The 25,151-nt window shown below is 42.4% G+C and overlaps 1 protein-coding gene across 4 annotated transcripts in view; it reads left to right on the forward strand.

Moving 5' to 3' along the window:
- Positions 1-25,151, forward strand: part of LOC122749135 (zinc finger protein OZF-like) — a 62,370-nt gene that overhangs the window by 25,872 nt on the left and 11,347 nt on the right. For 2 of the 4 annotated variants that reach the window (XM_043995336.1, XM_043995338.1), the window contains 3 exons: positions 14,803-14,879; positions 20,237-20,363; positions 20,659-20,754. In XM_043995336.1, coding sequence (XP_043851271.1) covers positions 14,847-14,879; positions 20,237-20,363; positions 20,659-20,754 — 256 coding nt within the window. In that variant the 5' untranslated portion in view covers positions 14,803-14,846. Of the gene's footprint in view, positions 1-28; positions 2,498-14,227; positions 14,383-14,802; positions 14,880-20,236; positions 20,364-20,658; positions 20,755-25,151 lie in introns of those variants that run through there. The other 2 variants (XM_043995337.1, XM_043995339.1) reach the window with 2 other exon arrangements.

Here is a 25,151-nt window from a genome sequence, read left to right on the forward strand (position 1 = left end):
TATTTCACACTTTTACTCTTTCTTTCAGAGCACCTTAGTCCAGAGACTAGGTGTACAACAACAGAAGCAACTCCAAAGCTCCCCATTTCTGTGGGAGAGCCACTCCAGAAAATCTGGGATTCCAAGTTTGCAGAAGTGTGCGAGTGTGATAATAACATAGAGCAACAGAATGGCAAGCATGAAAAACAATCCCAGCAAGTAAAAGTCACCCACAGGAAAGCTTCTAAGTTTAATGCTAAAATAAGTAGTGCCTTTGGAAAAGTCTTTGGTCTGGAGTCAGGCCTGGCTCCAAAATACAAAGTTCATATGGGGAAAGGTCTGCATAAATGTGATACACATGGAAAAAATTTGAAACAGTGCTCTGATAAAAGTAAACTAAATGGAATCACAGCTGAGAAAAAGTTTTATGAGTATCATAAATGCAGAAAGCCATTGAGTTGCCATTTAGATCTTATTCAACATCAAAAGAAAAATACTAAAGAAAAATTGTATGGATGTGAAAAAGTATTTAGTGGCAGTTCATCCTTTATGAATGATCCAATAATTCATGCTGCACAGAAACCCTTTCAGTATAATGAATGTGGAAAATCCTTTAACTGGTCTGGAGACCTAATTGAGCATAAGAGAAATCACACTGGGAAAAAACCCTTAGAATATAGTGAATGTGGCAAATCTGTTGGGTGCTACGGAGACCTGACTAAACATAAGAGATGTCCAGCAGGTGAGAAACCCTTTGAATGTAACGAATGTGGGAAGTCTTTTGGGTGGCGTGGAGACCTTACTAAACATATGAGAATTCATACCGGAGAGAAACCCTTTGAATGTAATGAATGTGGGAAATCATTCAAACAGCCTGGACACCTTACTGGACATAAGAGACTCCATACTGAAGAGAAACCTTTTGAATGTAATGAATGTGGGAAATCCTTTAGGTGTTCTGTATACCTTACTAAACATAAGATAATTCATACTAGTGAAAAACCTTTTGAATGTAATGAATGTGGAAAATCCTTTAGGTGTTCTGGATACCTTACTAAACATAAGAGAATTCATACAGGTGAGAAACCTTTTGAATGTAATGAATGTGGGAAATCCTTTCAACAGAGTGGTAATCTTACTGTTCATAAGAGAATTCATACTGGAGAGAAACCTTTTAAATGTAATGAATGTGGGAAGTGCTTTAGAAGAAGTATAAAGCTTACTGCACATAAGAGAATTCATACTGGAGAGAAACCCTTTGAATGTAGTGAATGTGGGAAGGCTTTTAGGTGGAGTGGAGACCTTGCTACCCATAAGAGAAGTCATACTGGAGAGAAGCCTTTGTAATGCATATGGGAACTCCTTTAGGTGGTGTGGATATCTTACTGAGCATAAATTCCTTCAATCTAATTATTGAAATAAAGCCTTGTGACAGCATGGAGCTCTTACCATAGCAGTGCTTATATTGGAGAGAAACCTTTTGAAAATAATGTATATGGACAATCCTGCAAGAACATGGAAAACTTATTAAACGTGAGATTTCTGACTGGAGATCCATTCAAATGTAACTAGTATAGGAAAGCTTTTCGTCAGCATGGTCATCATTCTGCACAAAAGGGAATTCATACTAGAGAGAATCCATTTGTGATGAATATAGGGAAATCTTTCTGGTTGTCTGAAGATGTTACTAAACATGAAAGCATTCACACTGGAAAAGAATGGCCTTTGTAATCAGAGAGCCTGGGTTCAAAGTTTACCAATGTCACTTAGAACCTGTGTGACCTTGGATAAGCCATTTGATCTCACTGGGCCTCAGTTCTCTCATCTACAAAATGAGGGGGGTTGGACTAGATCTTGAATATCTGTCCTTTATCAAAGAAGTTTGCTTTAATTCTCCTCCCTGCCCCCCCCACCCCCGTTAACTCTTTCTATTCTAATTCTGCCTGGATTGATTTTGCTTATGCAAAAACTTCCATTTTATGTAATGACAGTTGCCTTAAAAAAAAAACAAAACAGTTGATCACCTTTATTCAGTCATACAATTTGAGAATCAGAAGGGACTTCAGGAGACATCTAGACCAAATCCATAAATGAAAAGAATTCCCAATATAACATGCCCTCCATACAGAGGGGACCTCTTGAGGCCACTCCACTTTTGTGCAGCTGATTGTTGAAAGTCTTTTCCTGACATTGGCCCTCAGTTTATCTCTTCTATTTATTCCCTCCGAGACCAAACAGAATATGGCTAATTCCTCTTCCACATGAGGAGACCTTCAAATATTTGAAAACAACTATCATATTCTCTCCAAGTCCTCTCTTTCCCATGTTCATCTCTTTCTCTCGGTTCTTATATCATGAACTTAATGTGACCCATAACTTCTAGTTGGTGCAACCTGGTGGAGCAATGGATAGAGCAGTAGGCCCGGGGTCAGGAAGACTTGGATTTAAATTCAGCCTTAGACACTCCAACTGTGTGACCCTGAGCAAGTCACTCAACAGCTGGCTGCCTCAGTTTCCTCAGTGTAAAGTGGCAATAATAGTAGCACCTATCTCCCAGGACTGTTGTGAGGATCAAAGGAGATAATATTTGTAAAGCATTTAGCATAATGCTATAAAGAATTGTAATTTGAGGTTTTTATGCCTCTGTGAGCACTGGCCTGGGGCTCCGCAAACCGCATGGTGCTCCACCCACTGGTTGTAGCCGTTGCCATGGCGCTGGCACCTCACGTCATCACCACCTACATGGGCCTGGCAAAATTATAATGATTGGAAGCCTAGTGAGGGCAGTTATGTGACTGTCAGAGCAGCCATCCCATTGGCTGGGGCTGTGTGGGGTTTTTCTGGGATTGGGGGAGGAGAATTGGGCATTCTAGGTGGAAGCTGGAAAGCGACAGGCATTCTGCTGCGTATTTTCAGCTGATTCCTGGGCGGTGGTATTTTTTCAGGTTGTATAATTTCCCTTTCCCCATTTTATTTCCTTTCCCTTGATCCTACTGATCCTGTTTGTGTGTTGTTGTTTTTAAATTCGTTCTTGTTAAAATAAATCCTGTTCTGTTTTGAGGGAGGCTGCCGGTCTCCTTCCTTGCCCCAATATTGCGGCGAGCCACTTAGCTATCACTCCCCAATTAAAAATTGGTCCCCACAATGCTTGACACTTAGTAAGTGCTTAATAAATGCTTGCTTCCTTCCTTATTCCCCAGTTGCCCACCTCTGGGTACTCTCCACCTTATCATTGCTCTTAAATTCTGTTGCCAAGAGCTGAATTTAGTACTCTAGATGAAGTCTGATGAAGGCAGAATACACTGGAATCATCATCTCCCCATTCCTGGAACTTATTTCCCTCTTAATGCAGCCCAGGATCATGTTAACTTTTTTTGGCTGCCACATCACACTGAGCTTGCAGTCCAATAAGACCACCAATTATTTTTCACAGCTGCTTTCTACCCATTCTCATTTCTTATATTAGTAAAGTTGATGGTTTTTATCCAAATGTAGGATTTTAAAAGGTTCCTTATTTTTTTGTTTTGTTTTGTTTTGTTTTAGTGAGACAATTGGGATTAAGTGACTTGCCCAGGGTCACACAGCTAGTGAGTGTTGTGTCAGAGGCCAGATTTGAACTCAGGTCCTCCTGACTCCAGGGCCAGTGCTCTATCCACTGCGCCATCTAGCTGCCCCTAAAAGTTTCCTTATTGAATTTCATCTTACTGTATTCAGCCCATTGCTTGAGCCATTCAAGATTTTTTTTAGACTCTGTAAGTCATTGATTGATCTCTTGTCTAGTCTCCCTTTCCCTAATAATGAAGGGTATTTCCTGTTGCAATTTGTTTATAACATGACCTTTTATATACACTCCCTGGGCTTATTTGAACCTTATTTTGGTATGTGGTGTCTGCTGTTAGGCTAAATTTGATTTCTGACATGGCTCTCCAGTTGATTGATTTTCCTTAAATGTTTTTCACTGTTGCAGGGTTGTAGAGCATTGAGCAGAAATGAGTTTGTATAAAAACAAAAGGGAAGAATAAAATTAAGTATAACAACAAAACACATAAATAAAAAGAAACTGGATACTTACTGGGACATGTTGTCTATGGCTCCCTCAGGCCCCTTTCCCTTCTCTCTCAGCCCAGGAAATAAGAAGCGAACCCATCCTGGGTTCTATCCTATTTGCCTTCCTCCAGGATTTGTCCACCCCAGTCTGGAAGTAGAAAAGTTTCTTCATGGGATTATTCAAATATTCTTCTCTATGGTTTGTCTGGAGTTTCTGTGGCATCCTACACACGTCAAACATTGATTTGGGAATATGGAATAGTTTCATACCTGTCCTACCTTTCAGACCTACTGTCCAGGCATATTTTGAAAGAATATAAATTGCAATTAAGATAAAACCATTGTTAGGGTCAAAAAACTGACCTGTGTCCAAGAGACACCTTCCTATGGGCATTTAAAACCGTGTTCCTAGGAAAACTGACCTCTCTGATTTTGGCGATAATAGTAGCACCTACCTCCCAGGATTATTGTGAAGATCAAAGGAGATGATATTTGTAAAGCATTTAGTACAATGCCTGACACATAGTAAATGCTTAATAAATGCTTATTTCCTTCCCTACTCCCTAGTTACCCACCTCTGGATACTCTCCACTTTATCATAGGTATCAACCCCACCTTCAGCCAATCACTTGCCTCATGGTCCACCCCTTCTACTCCTTAGAGCTTCCATAAAAAGGGGGGTGAGATGCCTCTAGTCATGCCTATGCCCTTTAAGTAAGGGTTATACTCTGGACATACTAGTGCCCCCGACAGAATGATAGTGACACAAAATTTATTAAGACAGAGTATCTTATGGTATGGATTCAGGCATGGGCCTTTCTTTTTATATATTTATAGTTTTATGTTGATTAAGATATGAGTGGGGGGCAGCTAGGTGGCGCAGTGGATAAAGCACTGGCCCTGGATTCAGGAGTTCCTGAGTTCAAATCCGGCCTCAGACACTTGACACTTACTAGCTGTGTGACCCTGGGCAAGTCACTTAACTCCCATTGCCCTGCAAAAAAAAAAAAAAAAAAGATATGAGTGTGAGAACTAGGGGCACCACCCCTTGCCGAGAAAGACATGGGGTGACGTTTTGGAGGTTTCTAAGGTCAGATTGGCGTCCCAGAAGTCATGTCATAATTCATGGACCGCCTTTAAGTCAATCGATGGACTTCAATGCTACCAGCCAATTAGCTTGGAGCTGTGTGTGGGGACCACCCCTCTTCCTGTCTGACAAGGGACTTCCAAGGGAACTGAATGGGACTCTTTCTCTTGGGAAGTGTGAGCAGCTAGATGAAGGAGCTCTTTCTCTCAAGCGTAGGTCTGAGCTAGGGTTTTTTCCCATTCTTTCGGAGATATGTGCTCTCCTCTCTTTACTAACTTCTAATATACTTTAATAAATGTTTAAAAGCCTAAACTGTTGCTGAATTTATAAGTAAATCCTAACTAGTTTCCCCCCACACACTGGGGGGCAGGTAAAGACACACACATTAGATTTTATTCATCACAGTTGGCAAACCATGAAGTGGAGTGCTGAACCCCTAAAATCTTCTGATCTTCAAGTTGGGTAAGAAATTTTCTCCTATTTCCACATCTGTCCCTTTAAATTTTCAAATCAATCTTCTTAACCTCTTAAGTACTTTAGTCTGACTATTCACACAAGCAAATATTGAGATCATGTTTACACTTGGTCTGTGTGATTTTGAATATTCTATTCCTATTTTTATTTTTACTTTTCTTTGTGTTATAGTGAGGAAATTTTTGAATTACAAAAAGGGGACTAAAAATACTGAAACCTACCATGTAATACAAGGGTCTCCCCTAGAAAGGATACTCAAAGCATGGGATTCTTATAAGCTACCGATTCAGCCAGGCATGACAAAAACAGAGCTTATCAAACTGTGTTTTAAGTGGCATAAAAAAATATTTTAGCTTACTAGAGAACCAATGGTTAGAGAATGGATCTTTTGATTCCTTAACATTGAAAAATTTGCAATTCATCCTGCACTTTACCCCCAAAGATTTAATTTATTGGGATCTCTGGAATATAGCAAGTAAGGAACTGACCCAAGGGGGTGCAAGAGAGGGGAAATCCAAGCCCGAGCTTGAATGAAAACCTGCCTCTCAGGCTGAAATGCCAAATGACCCAACACAAAAAAAGAAAAAGAAAAAATTCACCTTTAGAGGATACAACTCTTATTCCTTCCCCCTTTTATTTCCTCTACGCCAAGCAAAAAAAGAAAAAAGAAAAAGAAGATTCACCTGTAGATGACACAAAGATCAAAATTCTTCCTCTTCAAGAGATCCTCACCCATGGATAAAATGGTGCTGTGCTAAAGCTCAGACAATACACACCTTTTAGGCCCAAAGATTTAAGTTCATGGAAACGAGAAATTCCTAAATTTTGTTTTGTTTTTCAGGGCAATGGAGGTTAAGTGACTTGCCCAAGGTCACACAGCTAGTAAGTGTCAAGCATCTGAGGCTGGATTTGAACTCAGGAATTCCTGAATCCAGGGCTGGTGCTTTATCCACTGTGCCACCTAGCTGCCCCGAAATTCCTAAATTTGATGAGGATCCCACAGCAGTTATCAGCCAGTTTAGGGCAATTTTCAGAGGATATCAGCCCAGTTGGAATGTTACTGATCTCATGGAAATGATATTATCCCCAGAGGAAAGAGCTAGTATAATAGCCACAGCTAACTCCTTAGAAACATCAGGAAAAGTTGCTATTTGATGGCCTTTAGAAGACCCTAACTGGGACCCCAATATCCCTGAGCATTTGGATAAGTTGCAGGAAGCAAGGGAAACTTTATTGAAGGCAGTGGAATCCCGTGCTAGTAAAACTGATAATTGGCAAAAATTTATACAGTTCAAGAACCTAAGGAAAGACCTAATAGATTCTATGACAGACTGTGTAAGAGTGCCAAACAATATGCTAGACTAGACCCATTAGATGCTAGAGATGTTCATTTTATCTGTTCCCATTTTGTGCACCAGTCCTTGCCAGAAATATGGAAATATTTTAAAGGCATTGTCGAGTTTGGAATGCCCTGTGTACTGACAGAATTAAAGAAATAGCAACATATATTTATGAAGGAAATGAGAGAGAAGAAAAGAACAGACAGGGCATTTTAGCTCCAGTACAGGAAACAATGAGGCAGTGAGGTCAGGCAGTTCAGAATCTCAACCCCTGAATTGCTATCAACTCCCTAGATTTTGCTATTACTGCAATAGATGGGGGCATATAATGTGGTACTGTAGGTCTATGCAAAGGGAACAGAATCAAAACAGATATAGTTTCAGAGAAGTACAGAAAGGCAGAATCAAAATAGATATAAATCTTTTCAGGGTGCTACAGAGAGGCGAAGTCAAAACCGCTGTAGAACCTTTCAGAGAGATATAGAGGGGCAGAATCAGAACAGTTATAGGCCCTCTCAAAGGGGTACAGATCAGAGAGATACAGAGGACTGATGGTGGAGGGGAGGGGAAAAGACAGTGGAATCTGAAGACTTTAACTTTCCAGACCCTGAGATTTTTAGCCCTCTTGTGCCAGTCCATTCACCTTCCCAAAGTAATGAACCCCATATAACCCTTAGGTTTGGGAATACTTATTGATTATTTACTATATACAGGAGCTTCACGATCAGTCCTAGTGAGCAAACCTGACCCTGAATGTACATTTATTGGCTCTCTAAATGTAGTTGGAGTTTTAGGGAAAACTCTTTAACAGTTGCAAAATTAACCCCTTACATGGTATCTATGGGCCCATTAACAGTAGATCATTCATTTCTACTTATGCCTGACTCTCCTGCAAATCTATTAGGTTGTGACCTTCTTTGTAAACTTAGAGCAACCATCTCTTGTTCTCCAGATGGTGGCATCTCCCTGGAATTACCAAAGTATACTATCCACTTCCTGCCAATTTTTATCTCAGACACTCAGGAAACAGTGGGGGATACATTTGAAATCCCTTCTGATATTCCTGAGTCTCTATGGGCTTCTTCCTCTTCTCATGTAGGTCTCCTTAAATCTGCTGTGCCTGTTACCATTAAGACCAAAGATGGCCTACCACCATCTATTCCACAATATCCCTTATCTAGAGAAGCCATTGAGGGAATTACTCCTATAATTGAGGCTTTGACAAACCAAGGCATAATTGTCCCATGCCATCATCTCCCATTTTGCCAGTGAAGAAGCCCAAGCCTTGGGGCAGCTAGGTGGCACAGTGGATAGAGCACTGGCCCTGGAGTCAGGAGTACCTGAGTTCAAATCCGGCCTCAGACACTTAACACTAGCTGTGTGACCCTGGGCAAGTCACTTAACCCCAATTGCCTCACTAAAAAAAAAAAAAAAGAAGAAGAAGCCCAAGCCTAGACCAGATGGCAAACCTGTTTACTGTTTTGTACAAGATCTGTGAGCAATTAACTCCTGTGTTATACCTAGACATCCAATAGTGCCCAAACCTACTACTATCATTTCCTCAATCCCATGTGAGGCAACATGCTTCACAGTGGTGGATCTCTGCTCTGCTTTCTTTTGGATACCAGTACATCAAGATTCCCAATACCTGTTTGCCTTCACCTGGAAAAATACACAGTAGATTTGAACCAGACTCCCACAGGGGTTTGTTGAGAGTCCCACACTATTCTCTCAAGTTTTGCAACAGGATTTAGCCTCCATTACCTTTAAAGGATCCACTTTCATCCAATATGTAGATGACTTACTCCTGGGTGCACCTAATGCTGAGATTTGCAAGGAAGACAGCCAACACCTGTTATTAGAGCTGCACAAATGAGGCCATAAGGTCTCTAAGTCTAAAGTACAATGGTGTCTACCTCAGGTGGAATATTTGGGTTTTGTTTTGGCTGCTGGCACGCCATCCATCTCTCTGATTCCAGATACATATTTAGTGTCTGCCATGCTGTGGGGAATGTTATAGCTGCAGAGAGGATTTTTAACCTCTGCCACCAAAGTTATTGCTAATGGAGAATTTATTAAAGATCTATCTGCCTTAAAACTCCCATCTGCTATAGCTATTGTTCTTGTCCTGCTCATACAGGAAAAAAGCGACCCTGTCTCAAAAGGGAACAAACGAGCTAATACTGTTGCTAAGCTTGCTGCTTTGGAAGCCCCTGAACATGTATTTAACGTTTCTTCTGATGATGTTTCCATTTCTCTTGCTTATGATAAGTCTGAAGTAGAGAAGTGGAAAAAGAAATTCAAGGCTAAAGAAATCAATGGGGTCTGGGTGATTTGGGAGGGGAAGCTGCTTCTCCCCCTGAGCTTCTACCATCAGATATGCCTATTCACAGAAAAGGCCATTTTGGCACACAAGGAATTGTGGACTCAGTCAAAAGGGTTTGGATTGCCCTTGGAATTACTAATGTGGTCCCTAGGGTTTGTGCCTCTTGCCCTGTCTGTCAGACTTATAATCAATGTGCTTTCTGGGCTAAAGCTTATGGAGGACATCCTTTACCATGTACACCTTTTGAGCATCTACAAATTGATTATATCACAATGTCTAAGGCAGGACGATATGAGTTTTGTCTGGTTATAGTTGATCAACTCACTCGATATTGCTGAATTTATAAGTAAATCCTAACTAGTTTCCCCACACATGCACTGGGGGGGCAGGTAAGGACAGACACATTAGATTTTACTCATCACAAGAGGACATCTTTACTACATCTTTACTAACCTTCTTCTTTGGTTTGATGTCTAATGGTCTAGCTTCATTCTGGAAAGTCTTTCAAAGTTTTAAATCATATGGGATGGTCATCCCAAAGTAGACCATACATGCTATTATATTCCAGTAGCACAGTGGAAAGAGCACCAGGCTTGGAGTCAGGAAGACCCAAATTTAAATCCTGCCCCAGACACTAGCTATGTGACCTTGAGCAAGTCACTTAACTCTGCCTCAGTTTCCTCATCTATAAAATAAGCTGGAGAAGGAAACAGCAAACCCTTCCAGTATCTTTGCCAAGAAAAGCACAAAATGGGTCACAAAGAGTCAGAAACAATTGAATAACCACAAGCCATTATGTTCAACACAGTCATTTTGTAAGACCAATATGATAAGGTTCAACACTTAGGAGATTTATATATTTGTAGAGATAGCACACATTTCTACATCCACAGCTTCATCAGCCCCTTGAGTAGAGAACAGCTGCTCATGTCTATTCACTACAGAACCACTGCATTAGTCATTTCTCCTATCATTTAGCCATTTTAAAAGGACTCACCCTATTACCCCTTCACCACAGGAAGCATCATTCACGAACAGAGTGACCTGCCCTGTTTCTAAAAGCCAAATGGTCAGATTTCTGGTTCTGATAATTTTCTTCCTCCTCCTTTCCCCCTATCCCTTTGTAAGGTCTAAAATTTCTAGCTGTGATGTCTAAAATGTAATGAGTGGTCGCCTTACATTAGAAATGTAGAGCACCAATCTTTGGGAGTTAAGTATTTATTAAAGTATATTAGGGGTTAGTAAAGAAAAACACATAGATAAAGCATGAGATCTGTCTACTCTCCCTCTTCTCCCTGTCCCTCCCACCAAGCTGAAGTCCAGAAATGAAACAGACTCGCTTCTCTGCCGCTTCTCCCAGAAGCCCCCTGTCAAACCAGAAACAGAGCTGCCCACACACACAGCTCCAAGCTAATTGGCTGGTAGACCCACAGGTGGCAGACATGACTTCCTGACGCCGATCTGACCTTCAAACCCCACAAAGGTCACTTCCGGATGCTGTCACATGCTTTCTTTTCATGGCAAGCTTCCCTGGTTCCCACAATGTCTTTCTCAGCAGGGGTAGTACTCCAATTCTCACACCTTCTTGCCCCTGACAGACAAGACACTTTTCTTTGTCTTCTTCATGTTCTCCAAGGGCAAGGAATAATAGCATTTGCAGGTGTTATCTCACTGCCATTTGTAAGGGCGTTGGAAAATGTGTAAACACCTTGTAATTGGTTGTAGATAGCTGACTCTGAGGTGAATGGGAGCCACTTTGGTTTCATAGTTGGATAGGAGAGCATTCAAAAGACATTAGTCATTTACAATCCAGTCCTTCTCTTCTGGTGACTTATTACCTGATAGCATTCTGGTAGGAGGAGAGACAGTGCTGTAAGGAAAGAGGCTCTTTGCCTTTGTCTTGTTCTTTCCTTGGAGAAGAACAAGATTGGAGGATCTGACTTTTTGAGTGTTGAAACGCCAGGGGAATGAGCCACTCAGCAGTATTTGTGCTAGAGTTTGTGGCAGAGAGTCCAGTTTTGAGGCCCTGAAGAGAAACCTTTGGGAACCAGCCCAGCAGTAGCTGAGAAAAGGGCTCAGCCAGTAGTGATGCCCCACTCCCCACCCCATCCCCTTACTTTTGGGTGTGAGGTTGGGTGGGACCAATGATACGTTGAAATGTATGGACCAAATTAGTATGGGGAGAGTTAATTGGGTGGCTCACCATAATATTGGGGTTCAGAAAATAATGGGAGACCTCTAGGTCCAGTGTTTCCTCTCTTCCAAACTGCCTTTACTTTAGTTATTTCTCTCAGACTGATAAGATAGGAGATCAACAGCATTTTTCCCACAAACAAATCAGGTTTTATTAATGGGAACAAAATTTACAACACAAGTAGAGTTAATAAAGCCAGGGACAATGAGAAAGGGGATAGAGGAAGGGAAAATATGACCCACTTCCCAGATGGTTAGAATCTAAATCTCTAGGGTAAAAAGGCCCCCAGGTACCTCAAATAAGCTCTGCTTCCTCAGCTACTCAGAACAGCTTGGCTTGAATAAAAACTGACTCAAACCCTAAACTTGCTTCCAGCTCAGCTGGCTGAAAGAGCCAGCCTTGCTTCAACAACACAAACTCACCACCACCTGGAATCCATAGTTCTAGAGAGAATCAGCTGTGCAGTGTCTCCTGGTTCGGTCTGAAGGTCAAACACCACCAGCTCCTCCTCTCGATAGATAGATAGATAGATAGATAGATAGATAGATAGATAGATAGATAGATAGATAGATAGATATCCATCCCTCTCACAGTTCTCTCTTTCCCTTCCTCCTTCTCCCACAGGAAGGGAGGTCCTCAGCCATGCTGATTCTCCAATTGGTTCAACATACCCCCTGGGCTATCCCCATTATAATTTGGGTAGGCCCATGTGGGCATGGGGGAACTCCTAAGTGGGAGAGTCCCTTTTGTTTGTTCTATTACCTCTTCAAGTACACACCCATCTTTTCTTAAGCTTTTCAAGATTACATCTTTTCAGTCTGACCATAATGAAGCAAAGATGGGGTCATGGAAACCCCAAATCACAATTCCTTACAGAAACTTGGTTAACACTGAATTCACTCTCCCTAGAAACCAAGGTGGTATGGGAGAGAGTGTGTTTCCAGGATGTATGTGCAGGGGAATGTTTGTATTTCAGTTATTGCTATATCATGAAAATAAATATCCCTTTGTAAAAGTTTTGGTTTTTTTTGTTCAGTCATTAAGTCATGTCCAACTCTCTGTGGCAAAGTCCATGGGGTTTTCTTGGCAAAGATACTGCAGTGGTTTGCCATTTCCTCCAGTCTTTCCTCCTTTTACAGACAAGGAACTGGGGCAAATAGAGATTAAGTGATTTTCCCAAGAGTCATATACCAAGTGTCTGAACTCAGATCTGAATTCCAGGCCCCATGCTCTATCCGCTGACCACCTAGCTGCCCTTTTATAAAAGCTAGTTGGTGTTAATTTATGAAATGGAACTGAGGCAGTAGTCACCAGTGGCTAGCAATTAGGGTACTAATAGAGGAAGAGCTAGCAGGCTTTGTCCAGAAGACAATTAGGTCATTCTATTAAACACCCTCTCACTGTATCCTCATGCTTTTTCCCCATTTGTAGTTGCATGGTGAAGGCACTAGGTGGTGCAGTGGATAGAGTTCTGGGCCTGGATTCGGACCCTGAGTTTAAATTCTGCCCTAGACACTTAGAAGCTATAGGAATCTGGGAAGTCACCTAACCTCTGCTTGATTCAGTTTGCTCAACTGTAAAATGGGGATAATAACAGCAACTACCAGCAGGTTTGTTGTGAGGATCAAATGAAATAATATTTGCCCAATGTCTGGAACCTAGTAGGTGCTATAGAAATGTTTATTCTCTTTCACCCCTGCCCACGAGATATTTTAGACCATTTAAAAATTTTAACTAGCTAGCTATATCATTTTTCACTTGAAATGTTTCCTTCAATAAATAAGTTTGATATCCAGTTTAATTCTGATGGCATTTCATCTTTGGTATCCATAGGGGAGTATGGGTGAAGGTACCGAGAGGAGAAAACTCACTAGTCCTAGGTCTGTGAGGTCTTCAAAGTTACAGTCCAACATTTCCTCTTCCCCAAGTGGATCCAATTTTGCTTCTTGGTATTTTTTCCTGCCTTTTTCCATTCTTATTCTTGGGAAATGAGGAGGGTTTTCAAAGGTGCTTTATATTTGGTGAAGGTTTTTTGTTTGTTTGTTTTTGTGGGGCAATGAGGGTTAAGTAACTTGCCCAGGGTCACACAGCTAGTGTCAAGTGTCTGTGGCTGAATTTGAACTCAAGTCCTCCTGAATCCGGGGCCGGGGCTTTATCCACTGCGTCACCTAGTTGCCCCATGGTAAAGAAGTTTTGAGATGAACATACCGTGGCCCCGCCGGCCCCGCCACCCCCCCCCCCCCCGCCACCTTGATTTTTCAAAAGTATTATTTGTCCTGATCTAAAGATCTAATCATTGTATTTAAAGAACATATGTTCATATATATGAGCCCCCAAATGTAAGGAATACTGTTAAAAGACACCTGAATACCAAGGAATTGTAAGGAGAAAAAAGATGGGTCTCATCGCATAGGGAGGTTGGGAAATAGATGTCCTGGACTTGTGTCTGTTGGCTGTGGCTATGCTGTCAAATGGAGTGTTTTTGTTGATTGGTTTTAGTTACGTATTTTGTACTATATCCTGGGGAGAGAGGAAGGAGTTGAAATGAGGGGAAAGGGCATTAAGGGAAATGAAATCTGGGTAAAAAACACAAAAGGGGAAAATAAAGACTAAATTAACGATACAATCGATACAATTCACTGTTTGGAACCTGAGCCTTGCTGAGACCTCAGGTGGAGGTGGCGGGTAGGAAGAGAGAATGCGGTTCTTCCCAGGCTGCAGCCTGGGAACATGCGCAGAAGCTTCCCCTGGCCTCAGGACCACATTTCCCACAAGTCCAGGAAAAGCTGTGGGTCTTTCTGTCTAGGCCTGATACTGTAGACACATAGGAACTACAGCTGGTACCTTGGAGAGCGACCGGAAGGAAGAGACGCTGGAGACTTCCAGTTCTTTTCATCCATTCTCCCTTAGGCACTTAGCAACCTGTCCTTCCTTGGTGAGTGTCTCCAGGTCAGCTCTGGGGGAGCCCAGGCAGCCTTTGGGGGACCTGACCTTGTCAAAAGCCCTCCTCCTTTTCCTGCCCCTGAGCCTCAGCCTGGGAGGAAGGAGGAGGAGAAAGAAGAGGGGGTAGGGATGCTGGTTGCTTAGCGCCCTGGGTGGGTCTTTCTCAGATTCCTTTGTCCTGGAAGCAGCTGGAAAGGGGCTTCCCATGTACTACTTGCCTATCTAAGCTGAGGCAAATCATGTAACGCCTCTGAGTCCCAGTGTTGTCACTTGCAAATTGAGGGTGTGGAACAGAGGGATCTGGTCACTCAGATGCCTTCTAGTTCAAAATCCATGGTCCCATGAATACTTCAAGGTGCTGGCAGTTATAAGAAAATGCTGCTCTTGTTCATGCTTGATCTCTCCTTCCCAGATCTGCCATCTGAGAACTCTGTTGTTTTCTAAAAGGAGAAGGGAATGGTCCCTGTTGGCCCCCCAACCAGCTTTCAGGTGAGTTGGAGTTTCTTCATGACCAAAATGATTAAAACCTTGATTTTTAGAGCACAGACCAATTTCTTTCCCATATATTGGAAACCAAGAGATGGAATGCCACCTCATAATTGTTGCTTTCTGCTTTTCTAGCTTTCTTTTCTCCAACTCTCAATTCACTGGTCAAGACAATTGTGCCTATTAAGTACTTGTCATTGAGCAAGATGCTGTAAGGTATAGGTGACAGCCCTTTCAAACAAGGAATTTTGAGTTTTATTATTCAACTACTAACTCTTTAATATGCATTACTCATGCTATTTCCAGTAATGTCTACTGCTGATGTACTGAAATCAGTTCATAAAGAGAGTAAATACTATGAGTTAGGGAAAAGATGAACAGGAAAAGATTGTTGATGGCTCCTCTGAGTTGGACACTGGGGATAGTTGGAGAAAAGGGAGTTATACTACAGCATCTTTTGAAATCAGTATAGAGCCTGGGTTGGCTGTAGCAGACAGTTCACCTTAGGCAGTGGTGAGAAGATGAGTTCAGATGTGCCCAGAATATGGACAACCATAAACAACACAGACAATATTCAGTTTCCCTCTCTTCAAAGAGCAGGACTTTGAGGGGCAGCTAGGTGGGTCCAAGGATACAATGCTGGACTTGGAGTTAGGAAGATACAAGTTTGAATTCTGACCTACTGCCTGTGTTACCCAGAGCAAGTCAGCTTCAGTTCCTCAATAATTGTACATCCATATAGCTTTATAAACTTTTTCAGTTTATTATTATTACTTGGGCATTGGAAGCAGAAATATCTATTCTAGAAAGAGGTAGGAGAGGGGCAGCTAGGTGGTGCAGTGGATAGAGCACCGGCCCTGGATTCAGAAGTGCTTGAGTTCAAATCTGGCCTCAGACACCTAACACTAGCTGTGTGACCCTGGGCAAGTCACTTAACCCCAATTGCCTCACCAAAAAAAAAGAAAGAGGTAGGAGAGGGCAAGTTGTAGGAGCCATGGTCTGTTGAGAAAAGAGAGTTCTCTGCAACACCATGGACAAAAACCAAATACCAGTGGGCTAAGAAGGGAATGTATTGAAAAGAAGAAGATGGACATGATACCTGAAGTATATTTTAAGTAGTTAACCAAGGACACCAGGTCACAGAAGAAGTAAAGTTAGGTGTTTTTCTTGAATGGTGGGTATTGGTGGGGGAACTGAGATATCACTAAGGATGCAGAACAGGTAGAATAGATAGTGTAGAGTCAGAGAACTAATAAAAAAGAAATGAGAAATGGGACCAACCAGTTTGAGATGTTTAGATATGAAGTAGGGGCATGTGTCCAGAATGTGACCATGCTACGTAATGTCTCATTGTGAAATAGGTGTAGATAAATAGGATGGCAATGACACATTTGACTTTTTAGTGACACATTGTAAATTTCATAGTGAACAAAGATACAGAGAAGGGCAGGATGGACAGATAAGATGGTAGCCAAATGCTGAAATCACCTAGGAAGACAGAGGATTGACACTTGGGAACAGGCATCTGATGGTAAAGATGATGCCATTTGTTCCAGAACGGGTCCGAGGTTCTTCAAGTGGGTCTTTGAAATAAGGAGAAGAATTTATGAGTCTCTCCTCAGTAGTTTAAATATGTTTGTAGGATAGAGGGATGAATGCTGGAGATAAGTCACAATAATGACATCCCCATAAATAAAAACATGGATGATTCGTAATTTCCAGGAGCCCTCAGTAGCATGGCTAGAGAGAAGAAGCAGAGCCATGTCATCAGTTCTGTACAGTTCCATCCACCAGCTGCAAAGAACATATGATCTCATGCATTACGGATGTATCTGTGGGAGAGTTTAGGAAACAACCTGAAGACACAACTGCAATCATGTTAACTAGATAATAAAAAGATGGGAGAAGGCAGGGAATGAGGCATAGCTTGAAACACGTTGTGGCCAATGATGGAGGAAGATGAAGAGAGAGAATGAATGGTAATTATAATATTGGAGCCAGAGTAGTCTACAATGAGCAGGCACAGAGTGACTAGTCCAGAGGAGCAAAGAACCTAGAATTCTATAATACCCTCCTTTTGTTTTCTAGGCGGTCACTCTCACCATATTTTAGTGTCAGTTTATTCCTGCAGCAATAACCTCCATTCGGGCACCTATTTATGATGTGATGTTGTTTGTAAAGGTTCTACTGTTATTTCTTTCCCTAGCAAAACCTCAGGAGAGGACATTTTGCAAAATCTTCTTTCAACCAATACAATTCTTTCATTACGCTGATTTAGCTTCACTTAACCTGGTAGTCCCAGATATTCCGCCCAATGCATGGGCCTTGGGTAGGATTCATATGAGTGCCAGGCCCTAACTTGTTTCTGGCTCCCTATAGCCCCCCATTTCTTCTTTATTTTTGTTTAGGGTATTGAATTACAGAATACCCAAGAATGCACATTAACACAAAGAGTATTCCAACCTATACCCATGACTCAAGGCTGGGGTTAAGGCTGATAGTTTTCCAGAATATTGACTCCATCAAGAGAATGATGCAGTTTGTGACTTGTCATTAACCTTGCAGGCTGTCACTGGCTCCTGTTACCCTCGATTTCTTTAAGTGACTAGTTGTTCTGATAAAGGATTTTTTCTGGGGACTTCTGTCCCTAGATATTCTGTTGTGCATAGGCAGTTCAGGACTGTTTGTCTCTATCTTTTCATATGAAGTGTTTGAATTGAAAAGGGACCTTGATGGATTACCGTGGACTTTGTTTTCCAGGGAATCAAGGAAGGCTTTTTATTGGCCCAAAAAGCTTCAGTGTCTGGATCTGAAAGACCTCTGACCTCTGGTCAGCCTTGACTTGATAGGGTATTGAATATATTATCAGACTTGGCTCATGTGTTGATTGGCTTTGGTGGACTGTCTTTTTTCTATTGTTTTTTCTTAATTATGAGAAATGGCTCGTTGATTTTGGGAGGGCGGAGCTATTTATTTGAAAATAAAAGGTCATATAATAATTTAAAAATCAATTTTAAAAAAGAACAATGCCAAGGAGAAGCAAAACAAGGCCCCTTTGGTCTTTCCATTGCCTCACTGAAGGACCCAGTAACTTATCAAGTAGGTCACTGGCCTGGCATCCTGAAATCTTTCCAGGTAAGCTTCTAAAAGTCTACATAAAATATCTTAAACTACGCAGACTTAATTCTTCCTGTACCCTGGCTATCTTCTGGACACTTCAATTGTCTCTGATTTCTTTCATTATGAAGGCTTTTGGGGACCTCCTTGGTGCCTATGGTTTTGGAAATGTAGTACTTCCCAATTTAATCTTTCTGGAATTGAGTAGAATCCAGCTACTTTTGTATAAGTATGAGTAACAAGTTTCAAACTAAGTTTCTTTTATGGCTTTTTTTCTTTTTTTGGGGGGGTGGGGCAGAGCAATGAGGGTTAAGTGACTTACCCAGGGTCACATAGCTAGTAAGTGTCAAATGTCGGAGGCTGGATTTGAACTCAGGTCCTCCTGAATCCAGGGCTGGTACTTTATCCACTTCACCACCTAGCTATCCCTCAAACTAAGTTAAAATATGTGACTCCCCATGTTCAGTGTGAAGAACATTAAATGCTAGAGGAGTGCTCTTTCATTGTGTAGCAGAGTTGAATATACCTTTTTCAAATTGCATTTTACTTTTTTTAATTCATGAAAACCTGTCCCTTTGCACCTCCTTCCCTCCACTCCATCGGAAAAAAAAAGAGAGAAACAAAACCATTTATACCCAAGCAAAACAAATTCCCTCTTTGGCTATGTCCAAAAACCATGTCTCAGAGGGTACTTTAAATTCATCTCTCTGTCAGGAGGTAGACACCATCTATCCTCTTCAGTTGTGGTAAGTCATTGTGTTGATCAGGATTCTAAAATCATTCAGCATTGTTAGTCTTTCCAGTAATATTGTTACTGTTTAAATTGTTCTCCTGGATCTCACTTCACTGAGTTGATTACAAAATCAAGCACATAGATGGTACTTAGTCAATTAGTTCTTCGAACAATAACTTAATCATTGATCTGCCTCCTTGAAGGTTCCCCCTTCCATGTTACATTCTCCACAGGGCTGTCAATATAATCCTCCAGAGCCACCCTGTCCCTCCTTCATTCAGTAGAGTCTGGTGTCTCTCTACTATCCCCAGAAGCAAATATCAGCTCCTTTGTCATTAAAAACCCTTCATGACCTTATTCCAGACAACTTCTCCAAGGCCTAGTAGCTGGTATCCCCTTAGACTCACTCTCTGGTGCAACCAAACTGGTCTTAATGTTCCTCATATTCAACATTCCATCTCCCATTTCCATTCCTTTTCACAGAATCCTCCACGGCTAGAATGCACTTCCTCCTTATCTGTACCTCTTACAATGCCTGTCCTTTGGATCTAAGCTCCAGCACAACTTCTAGCATGAAGCCTTCCCTGAACACCTCTGGGTGCTAGTGCCTCTCCATAAAAATAACCTTGTATTTATTATGTGTATAGAAGTTTTTAAACTAGCCTGTTTTCTAGTTTTATATATATATATATATATATATATATATGTATGTATATATATATATATACCCAATTCATTTGTCTTTCTTTTGTTGATAAAAGCATTTAAAGATATACATTTTTCGGGGGCAGCTAGGTGGCGCAGTAGATAAAGCACCAGCCCTGGAGTCAGGAGGACCTGAGTTCAAATTTGGCCTCAGACACTTAACACTTACTAGCTGTGTGACCCTGGGCAAGTCACTTAACCCCCAATTGCCTTGCAAATAAATAAATAAATAAAGATATACAATTTTTCTCTAAGGACTGCTTTGGCTGCATCCCAAACATTCTGGTATATTTATGGATCTGTTGTTCTCTGCAATAGAATGTAAACCTTCTATAAACTAATGTTTCGGAATTCTCCTTAAACATTTGCCAAAGAGAGAACAGAGACCTGATTAGATTTTAAATTCCACGAGGTCAGGGACTTTCTTTTGCCTTTTTGTATCTGTGGTGCTTAGCACAGTGCCAGGCACTTGTAAATTGCTTGACGACGGCCCTGTTCATAGGCATACTAGTTTATGTTGTGGGAAGTAGGAGGGTGTCATCAGTTCTGATAAGTAAGTACCAGCTATATACATGGTAAATAAAGACTAATTTCCCCAGGAAATTGGCCAGGAATGGATATAGATAGTCCCTGTACAGGCAGCACTGCTTGGGCTGAACCCTGAAGGACGGTAGAGCAGCTACAAGGCAGCAATGAGGAGCTGTTGTGAAAGATACTTCTTGTACAGCTGGCTAACTTCTGGTCACCCCCAAGTTCCATATGAAAGAGTATCCTTGAATGAACAAGAATGTGTTGGCTGTTTCAGGAGGCAGTGACCTTCAAGGATGTGGCTGTGGAATTCACCCGGGAGGAATGGAGGCACCTGGACCTTGCTCAGAGGACCTTGTTCAAGGATGTGATGCTGGAGAACTACAGGAACCTTGTCTCCCTGGGTAAAGGCAGCTTTCCTTTGTGACTCCAAATTTGCTTACTGGGGCATCACAGTGTCATTTACTACAGGCTGTGTGGTGTCTCTAGGGCTCAGCTCACTCTTGTGGCCTCAGCTGGCTTGATGTGCAGGGGTATTCTAGGATCTGTGTGCAACTGGGGCTCACAGAATCTCAGAGTAGAGCTGCAAGGGATGACCCTAGGGAGTGTCTAATCCCAAACCCCTATTTTACAGACAAGGACACTGGTGCATAGAGAGACTCTGTTCACAGCACTTTCCCATTTCTTTCCCCTGAGCAGGGCTTGCTGATAACAAACCAGGTCTTATCTTCCATTTGGAGAGAGGAGAAGCACCACGGATTGCAGGGAGAGCCATTCCAGGAGGCACCTTTCCAGGTGGGTGACTGAAAAGCAGGCAGGTGGGAGTCACTGCAAGGAAAAGCTGCAGTCTTCTAGTCACTCAGGGGCAGCGTCTCTGAAGGGTTGGCCCAGGTCCACTCCTCAGAGTGGGCTCAGGGAGAAAGCCTGCATCTGTCCAGGTGGAGTGTTCCCATGCACATTCACCTTTACTTCAACCAGCCAGGATCACTGAATAGGGGGACTAGGAAGGACCTTCGATGTTGTCTCCTCCATCTGCTTTGATAGATTAGGCCACTGAGGCCTGGTTTATGAGAGTCTTGTGTGATCTCAGCATTGGAAGGCAGGTCAGAGGCCTCTGATCCAAGCTGTGCTTTGATAAAACAGTTAGAGAAGCACAATCCATCCATGTCCTTCCTACCTGCCAGGTGTCCAGGCTTAGCTTTCCTACCTTCACTGAGGTGGAACCCCCCACGTCCAAGGCAGCCCATTCATTCCCCTTCTAGACAGCGTGCATTGTGGGATGTTGTTCAGCAGCTCTTTGTACCTTCAGCGTGGAGGGAGCTCTGCCCTGTGGGGCCAAGCTGTATGGCTTCAGTCCCTCTCCTACAGGACAGCCGTCATGTTCCCTACTTGAGTCAGTCCTTATGAAATTAAGCATCATGACCCATCGATGGTGTTTGTCATCCTCTTGACTTTGTCCGGTTTGTTGCTGTCCTTCCTTACATTATATACATCAGCGTAACATCCCCTTGGTCTTCCTCCCATAAAGTCTGGGGCTTTTTCCTCTGCATTCAGTGTTTGACATTTCTGCTTGTTCTTCCATCCAGTTTCAGAGAAATGTGTTTATTTGTCTTTGCCAGGGCTTTCCCCTTGTCTTCCCCCTTCATCCCTCTCTATGGTCATCCCAGAATCCATCCACCATTAATAACCTGTACTGATCTCAGGAGTATTTTTACTGGGTCCAGGCTTCCTTTGCCCTTCTTGCTGGACTGCTCACACGGCTTGGATGAGATGAGTGTCAACAACTCCATCACTTATGATGACATCTAGCTTGCCACTGACTCCAAAGGTCTTCCAGGCCTGACCTGTCCTGTCCCTGGGCACTGTCATCCAACCTGCCTGTGTAACTTACAGATTCTCGGGCCTTGCCACCCACCTATCTCTCGAATCCTGCACACGCCTTGTAGCTGAAGTTTCTTTTATGTATTTTCTTCCCTATTTAGGGCGCAAGCTCTCTGAGAGCAAGGGCTATCTTGATTTTCCTTTTTGTTTCCATATGGTTGGGGGCAGCTAGGTGGCCCAGTGGATAGAGCACCAGTCCTGGAGTCAGGAGGACCTGAGTTCAAATCCGGCCTCAGACACTTGACACTTACTAGCTGTGTGACCCTGGGCAAGTCACTTAACCCTCATTGCCCCAGCAAAAAAAAAAAATGATATCCATATGGTGCCCAGCTTATAATAAGTGCTTAATTTTTTTGTTGTTCTCAACTCACCTAGGTAAACATTTATTAACTATACATGATGTGCTAAGCCCTAAAGATACAAACAAGCCTTAGTTCTTCTGTGTGATATAGTATTTATGCAGAGAGGTGAATATGAGATAATTCTTGGGAGGGAAAAAACATTGTCACCTGATGCAGAGAAAAGGCTTTGTGTAGATATATTGTGGTGGTATTTGAGCTAAGCCTTGAACCCATGGATTTCAACAGTTGGAAGCAAGGAGGGAGATAAAACAGTTAAAGTTTGAAAGAATGTTTTCGTTTTTTGTAAATAATATTTTATTTTTTCCAATTACATGTAAATATAGTTTTCAACATTCATTTTTACAAGATTCTGAGTTACAAATTTCTTCTCCTTCCCTTTCTTCCCTCCCCCTCCCCAAGACAGCAAGAAATCTGATAATAGTTTATACACATTCAATCGTGTAAACATATTTCCATATTAATCATGTTGTCAAAGAAGAAACAGAGCAAAAGAGAAAAGGCATGAAAAAAAACCCAAAAAACCAAACAACAAAAAAATGAAAATAGTATGCTTCGATCTGCACTCAGACTCCATAGTTCTTCCTCTGGATGTGGAGAGCATTTTCTGATATGAGTCTTTTGGGGTTTTTTGGTTTTGTTTTGTTTTGTTTTTTTGGTGAGGCAGTTGGGGTTAAGTGACTTGCCCAGGGTCACACAGCTGGTAAGTGTTAAGTGTCTGAGGCTGAATTTGAACTCAGATCCTCCTGAATCCAGGGCCAGTGCTCTATTCACTGCACCACCCAGCTGCCCCTGACATGAGTCTTTTAGAATTGTCTTAGATCCTTGCATTGCTGAGAAGAGCCAGGTCAATGTTGATCATTGAACAATGTTACTGTTACTGTTTACAGTGTTCTTCTGGTTCTGCTCACTTCACTGAAAGAATGTTTTTAAGAGAAACCCTTCAGATTTTTTACTGTGTTTTCCTTGGGATGAGAAGAGCTACAAACAAAATGCAGTGAAGTCTATTAGACATAGTCACACATTGGCCTCTGGAGACAAGTTGTGTCTTGGGCTCTGGTGGGCTTGACCACTTGCTATTCCCAAGCCTGGACATTCCATATCTAGTCACTGGCTTTTGTTGAGTCTGACCACCATACTAGGAATATGCTTCCTTCTCCTTTTTCCTCTCTGTAAATATTGTTCTTCACTCTGTGTCATTTCATAAAAGGTTTCCCATGTTTCTTAGACTTCTTCATAGATCATTTCAAAATCTATTATTATAATATGTAACAAAATACCAGGGGTGACATGAACCTTGATGGTTATCAATCAATCAGCAAGCATTTATTAAATGACGACTATGTGTCAGGGATCCAAGATAAAAACGAACAAGTCTGTTCTCACAGAGTGCCTATTCTTTCTAGAATCCCCACTGTCACATACTGGACAAGTGGCTGCCTAGCCTTTTCTTAAAAACCTCAAGGAGGGGGGCAGCTAGGTGGTGCAGTGGATAAAGCACCGGTCCTGGATTCAGGAGGACCTGAGTTCAAATCCAGCCTCAGATACTTGACACTTGCTAGCTGTGTGACCCTGGGCAAGTCACTTTAACCCTCATTGCCCCACAAAAAAAAAAAATGTAATTAAAAACCTTAAGAAGGGATGAACCAACTCAACTCAGGCCCTTCTACTTCTGAAAAGCTGTTAGTTAGGATGTTGTTCCTTATAGGAAGCCTATATTTTCCTCTTTGCACCTTATAGTGTTCCGATTACAGCCAGTATCGGGGGCAGCTAGGTGGCGCATTGGATAAAGCACCGGCCCTGGATTCAGGAGTACCTGAGTTCAAATCCAGCCTCAGACACTTGACACTTACTAGCTGTGTGACCCTGGGCAAGTCACTTAACCCCAATTACCTCAAATATCTTGGGGCCATTTCCAATTGTCCTAATGTATATCTTGCCATTGGACCCAGATAGCTTTGGAGGAGAGACTGGTGACTGCATAGAAAGAAAGTGGAAAATAGCATGTTTCAATCTGTGTTCAATAAACATCAGTTCTTTCTCTGGAGGTGGATAGTATGCTTCACTGTGAATCCTTTGGTATTGTCTTGAATAATTGTATTGCTGAGAATAGCTAAGCCATTCCCAGTTCTTCATCATACAGTAGTTCTGTTACTGTGTACGATGTTCTCCTGGCTTGTGGAAATTTATTTTGATTTGGGGACCCTACCTTTAGGCTGAGATCAGAAAGCCTTAGGCCCTCAGGGTCTCTTCTGTGTGGGAGGTGCTGGTGCCCCTCCCCCTCTGCTAGCTGAGCCAAAAAGCCCCGTACAAGACGCCAGGTCAGACAGCTGGGGGAAAAAAGCCCCCAGCTCCCTCCAACCTGAGCAGAGCTATCTGAAAGATCCCGGATAGCCTGTACTGAGGCACGTGAGGCTGGAGCGCATCCCCCTCCCACCAGCCGCAGCCCTGGCTGGTGGATTAGCTTGGTCTGTGGGGGCGCAGGAAGCCCCGAGATTTGAGTGGAAAGAAGAAAAGGTATATATAGACCTGGGAGTTAAACAGCAAGGGACAAGGACGGACGAGACTAGGCGGAGAAGAGGTCAAGGGGCTGCTGATGAGATTAGAAAGGGGGGTGAGACAAGAGATGGGGTGACGAGACGAACAGTAATGCAGGACTAGGAGCAAGGAGATTAAGGCCGGCAGACAAGATTAGAGGGGCGGCAAAAGAGAGGATGAAGGGCAGACTGATGGAGCAGACAGACAGAAAGTTGGTCAGAGAGAAACACGGGTTCAGCGGTGGCAGTAAGGAGAGGAAAGTTAGAAGCAGGAGGATTTACAAAGTGAAAGGGGCTCAGAATTAGAATAACGTACCCTGAGGCAGGAGGCGGCTAAGGCCCTTATTGTATTAAAAATTTCCAGGGGCAGCAGGTGAAAGCACCCAGGAATGCAGTCAGGTTGTACATTTTATTT

Source organism: Dromiciops gliroides, chromosome 3 (assembly GCF_019393635.1).
Source record: "Dromiciops gliroides isolate mDroGli1 chromosome 3, mDroGli1.pri, whole genome shotgun sequence".
NCBI lineage: Eukaryota > Metazoa > Chordata > Mammalia > Microbiotheria > Microbiotheriidae > Dromiciops > Dromiciops gliroides.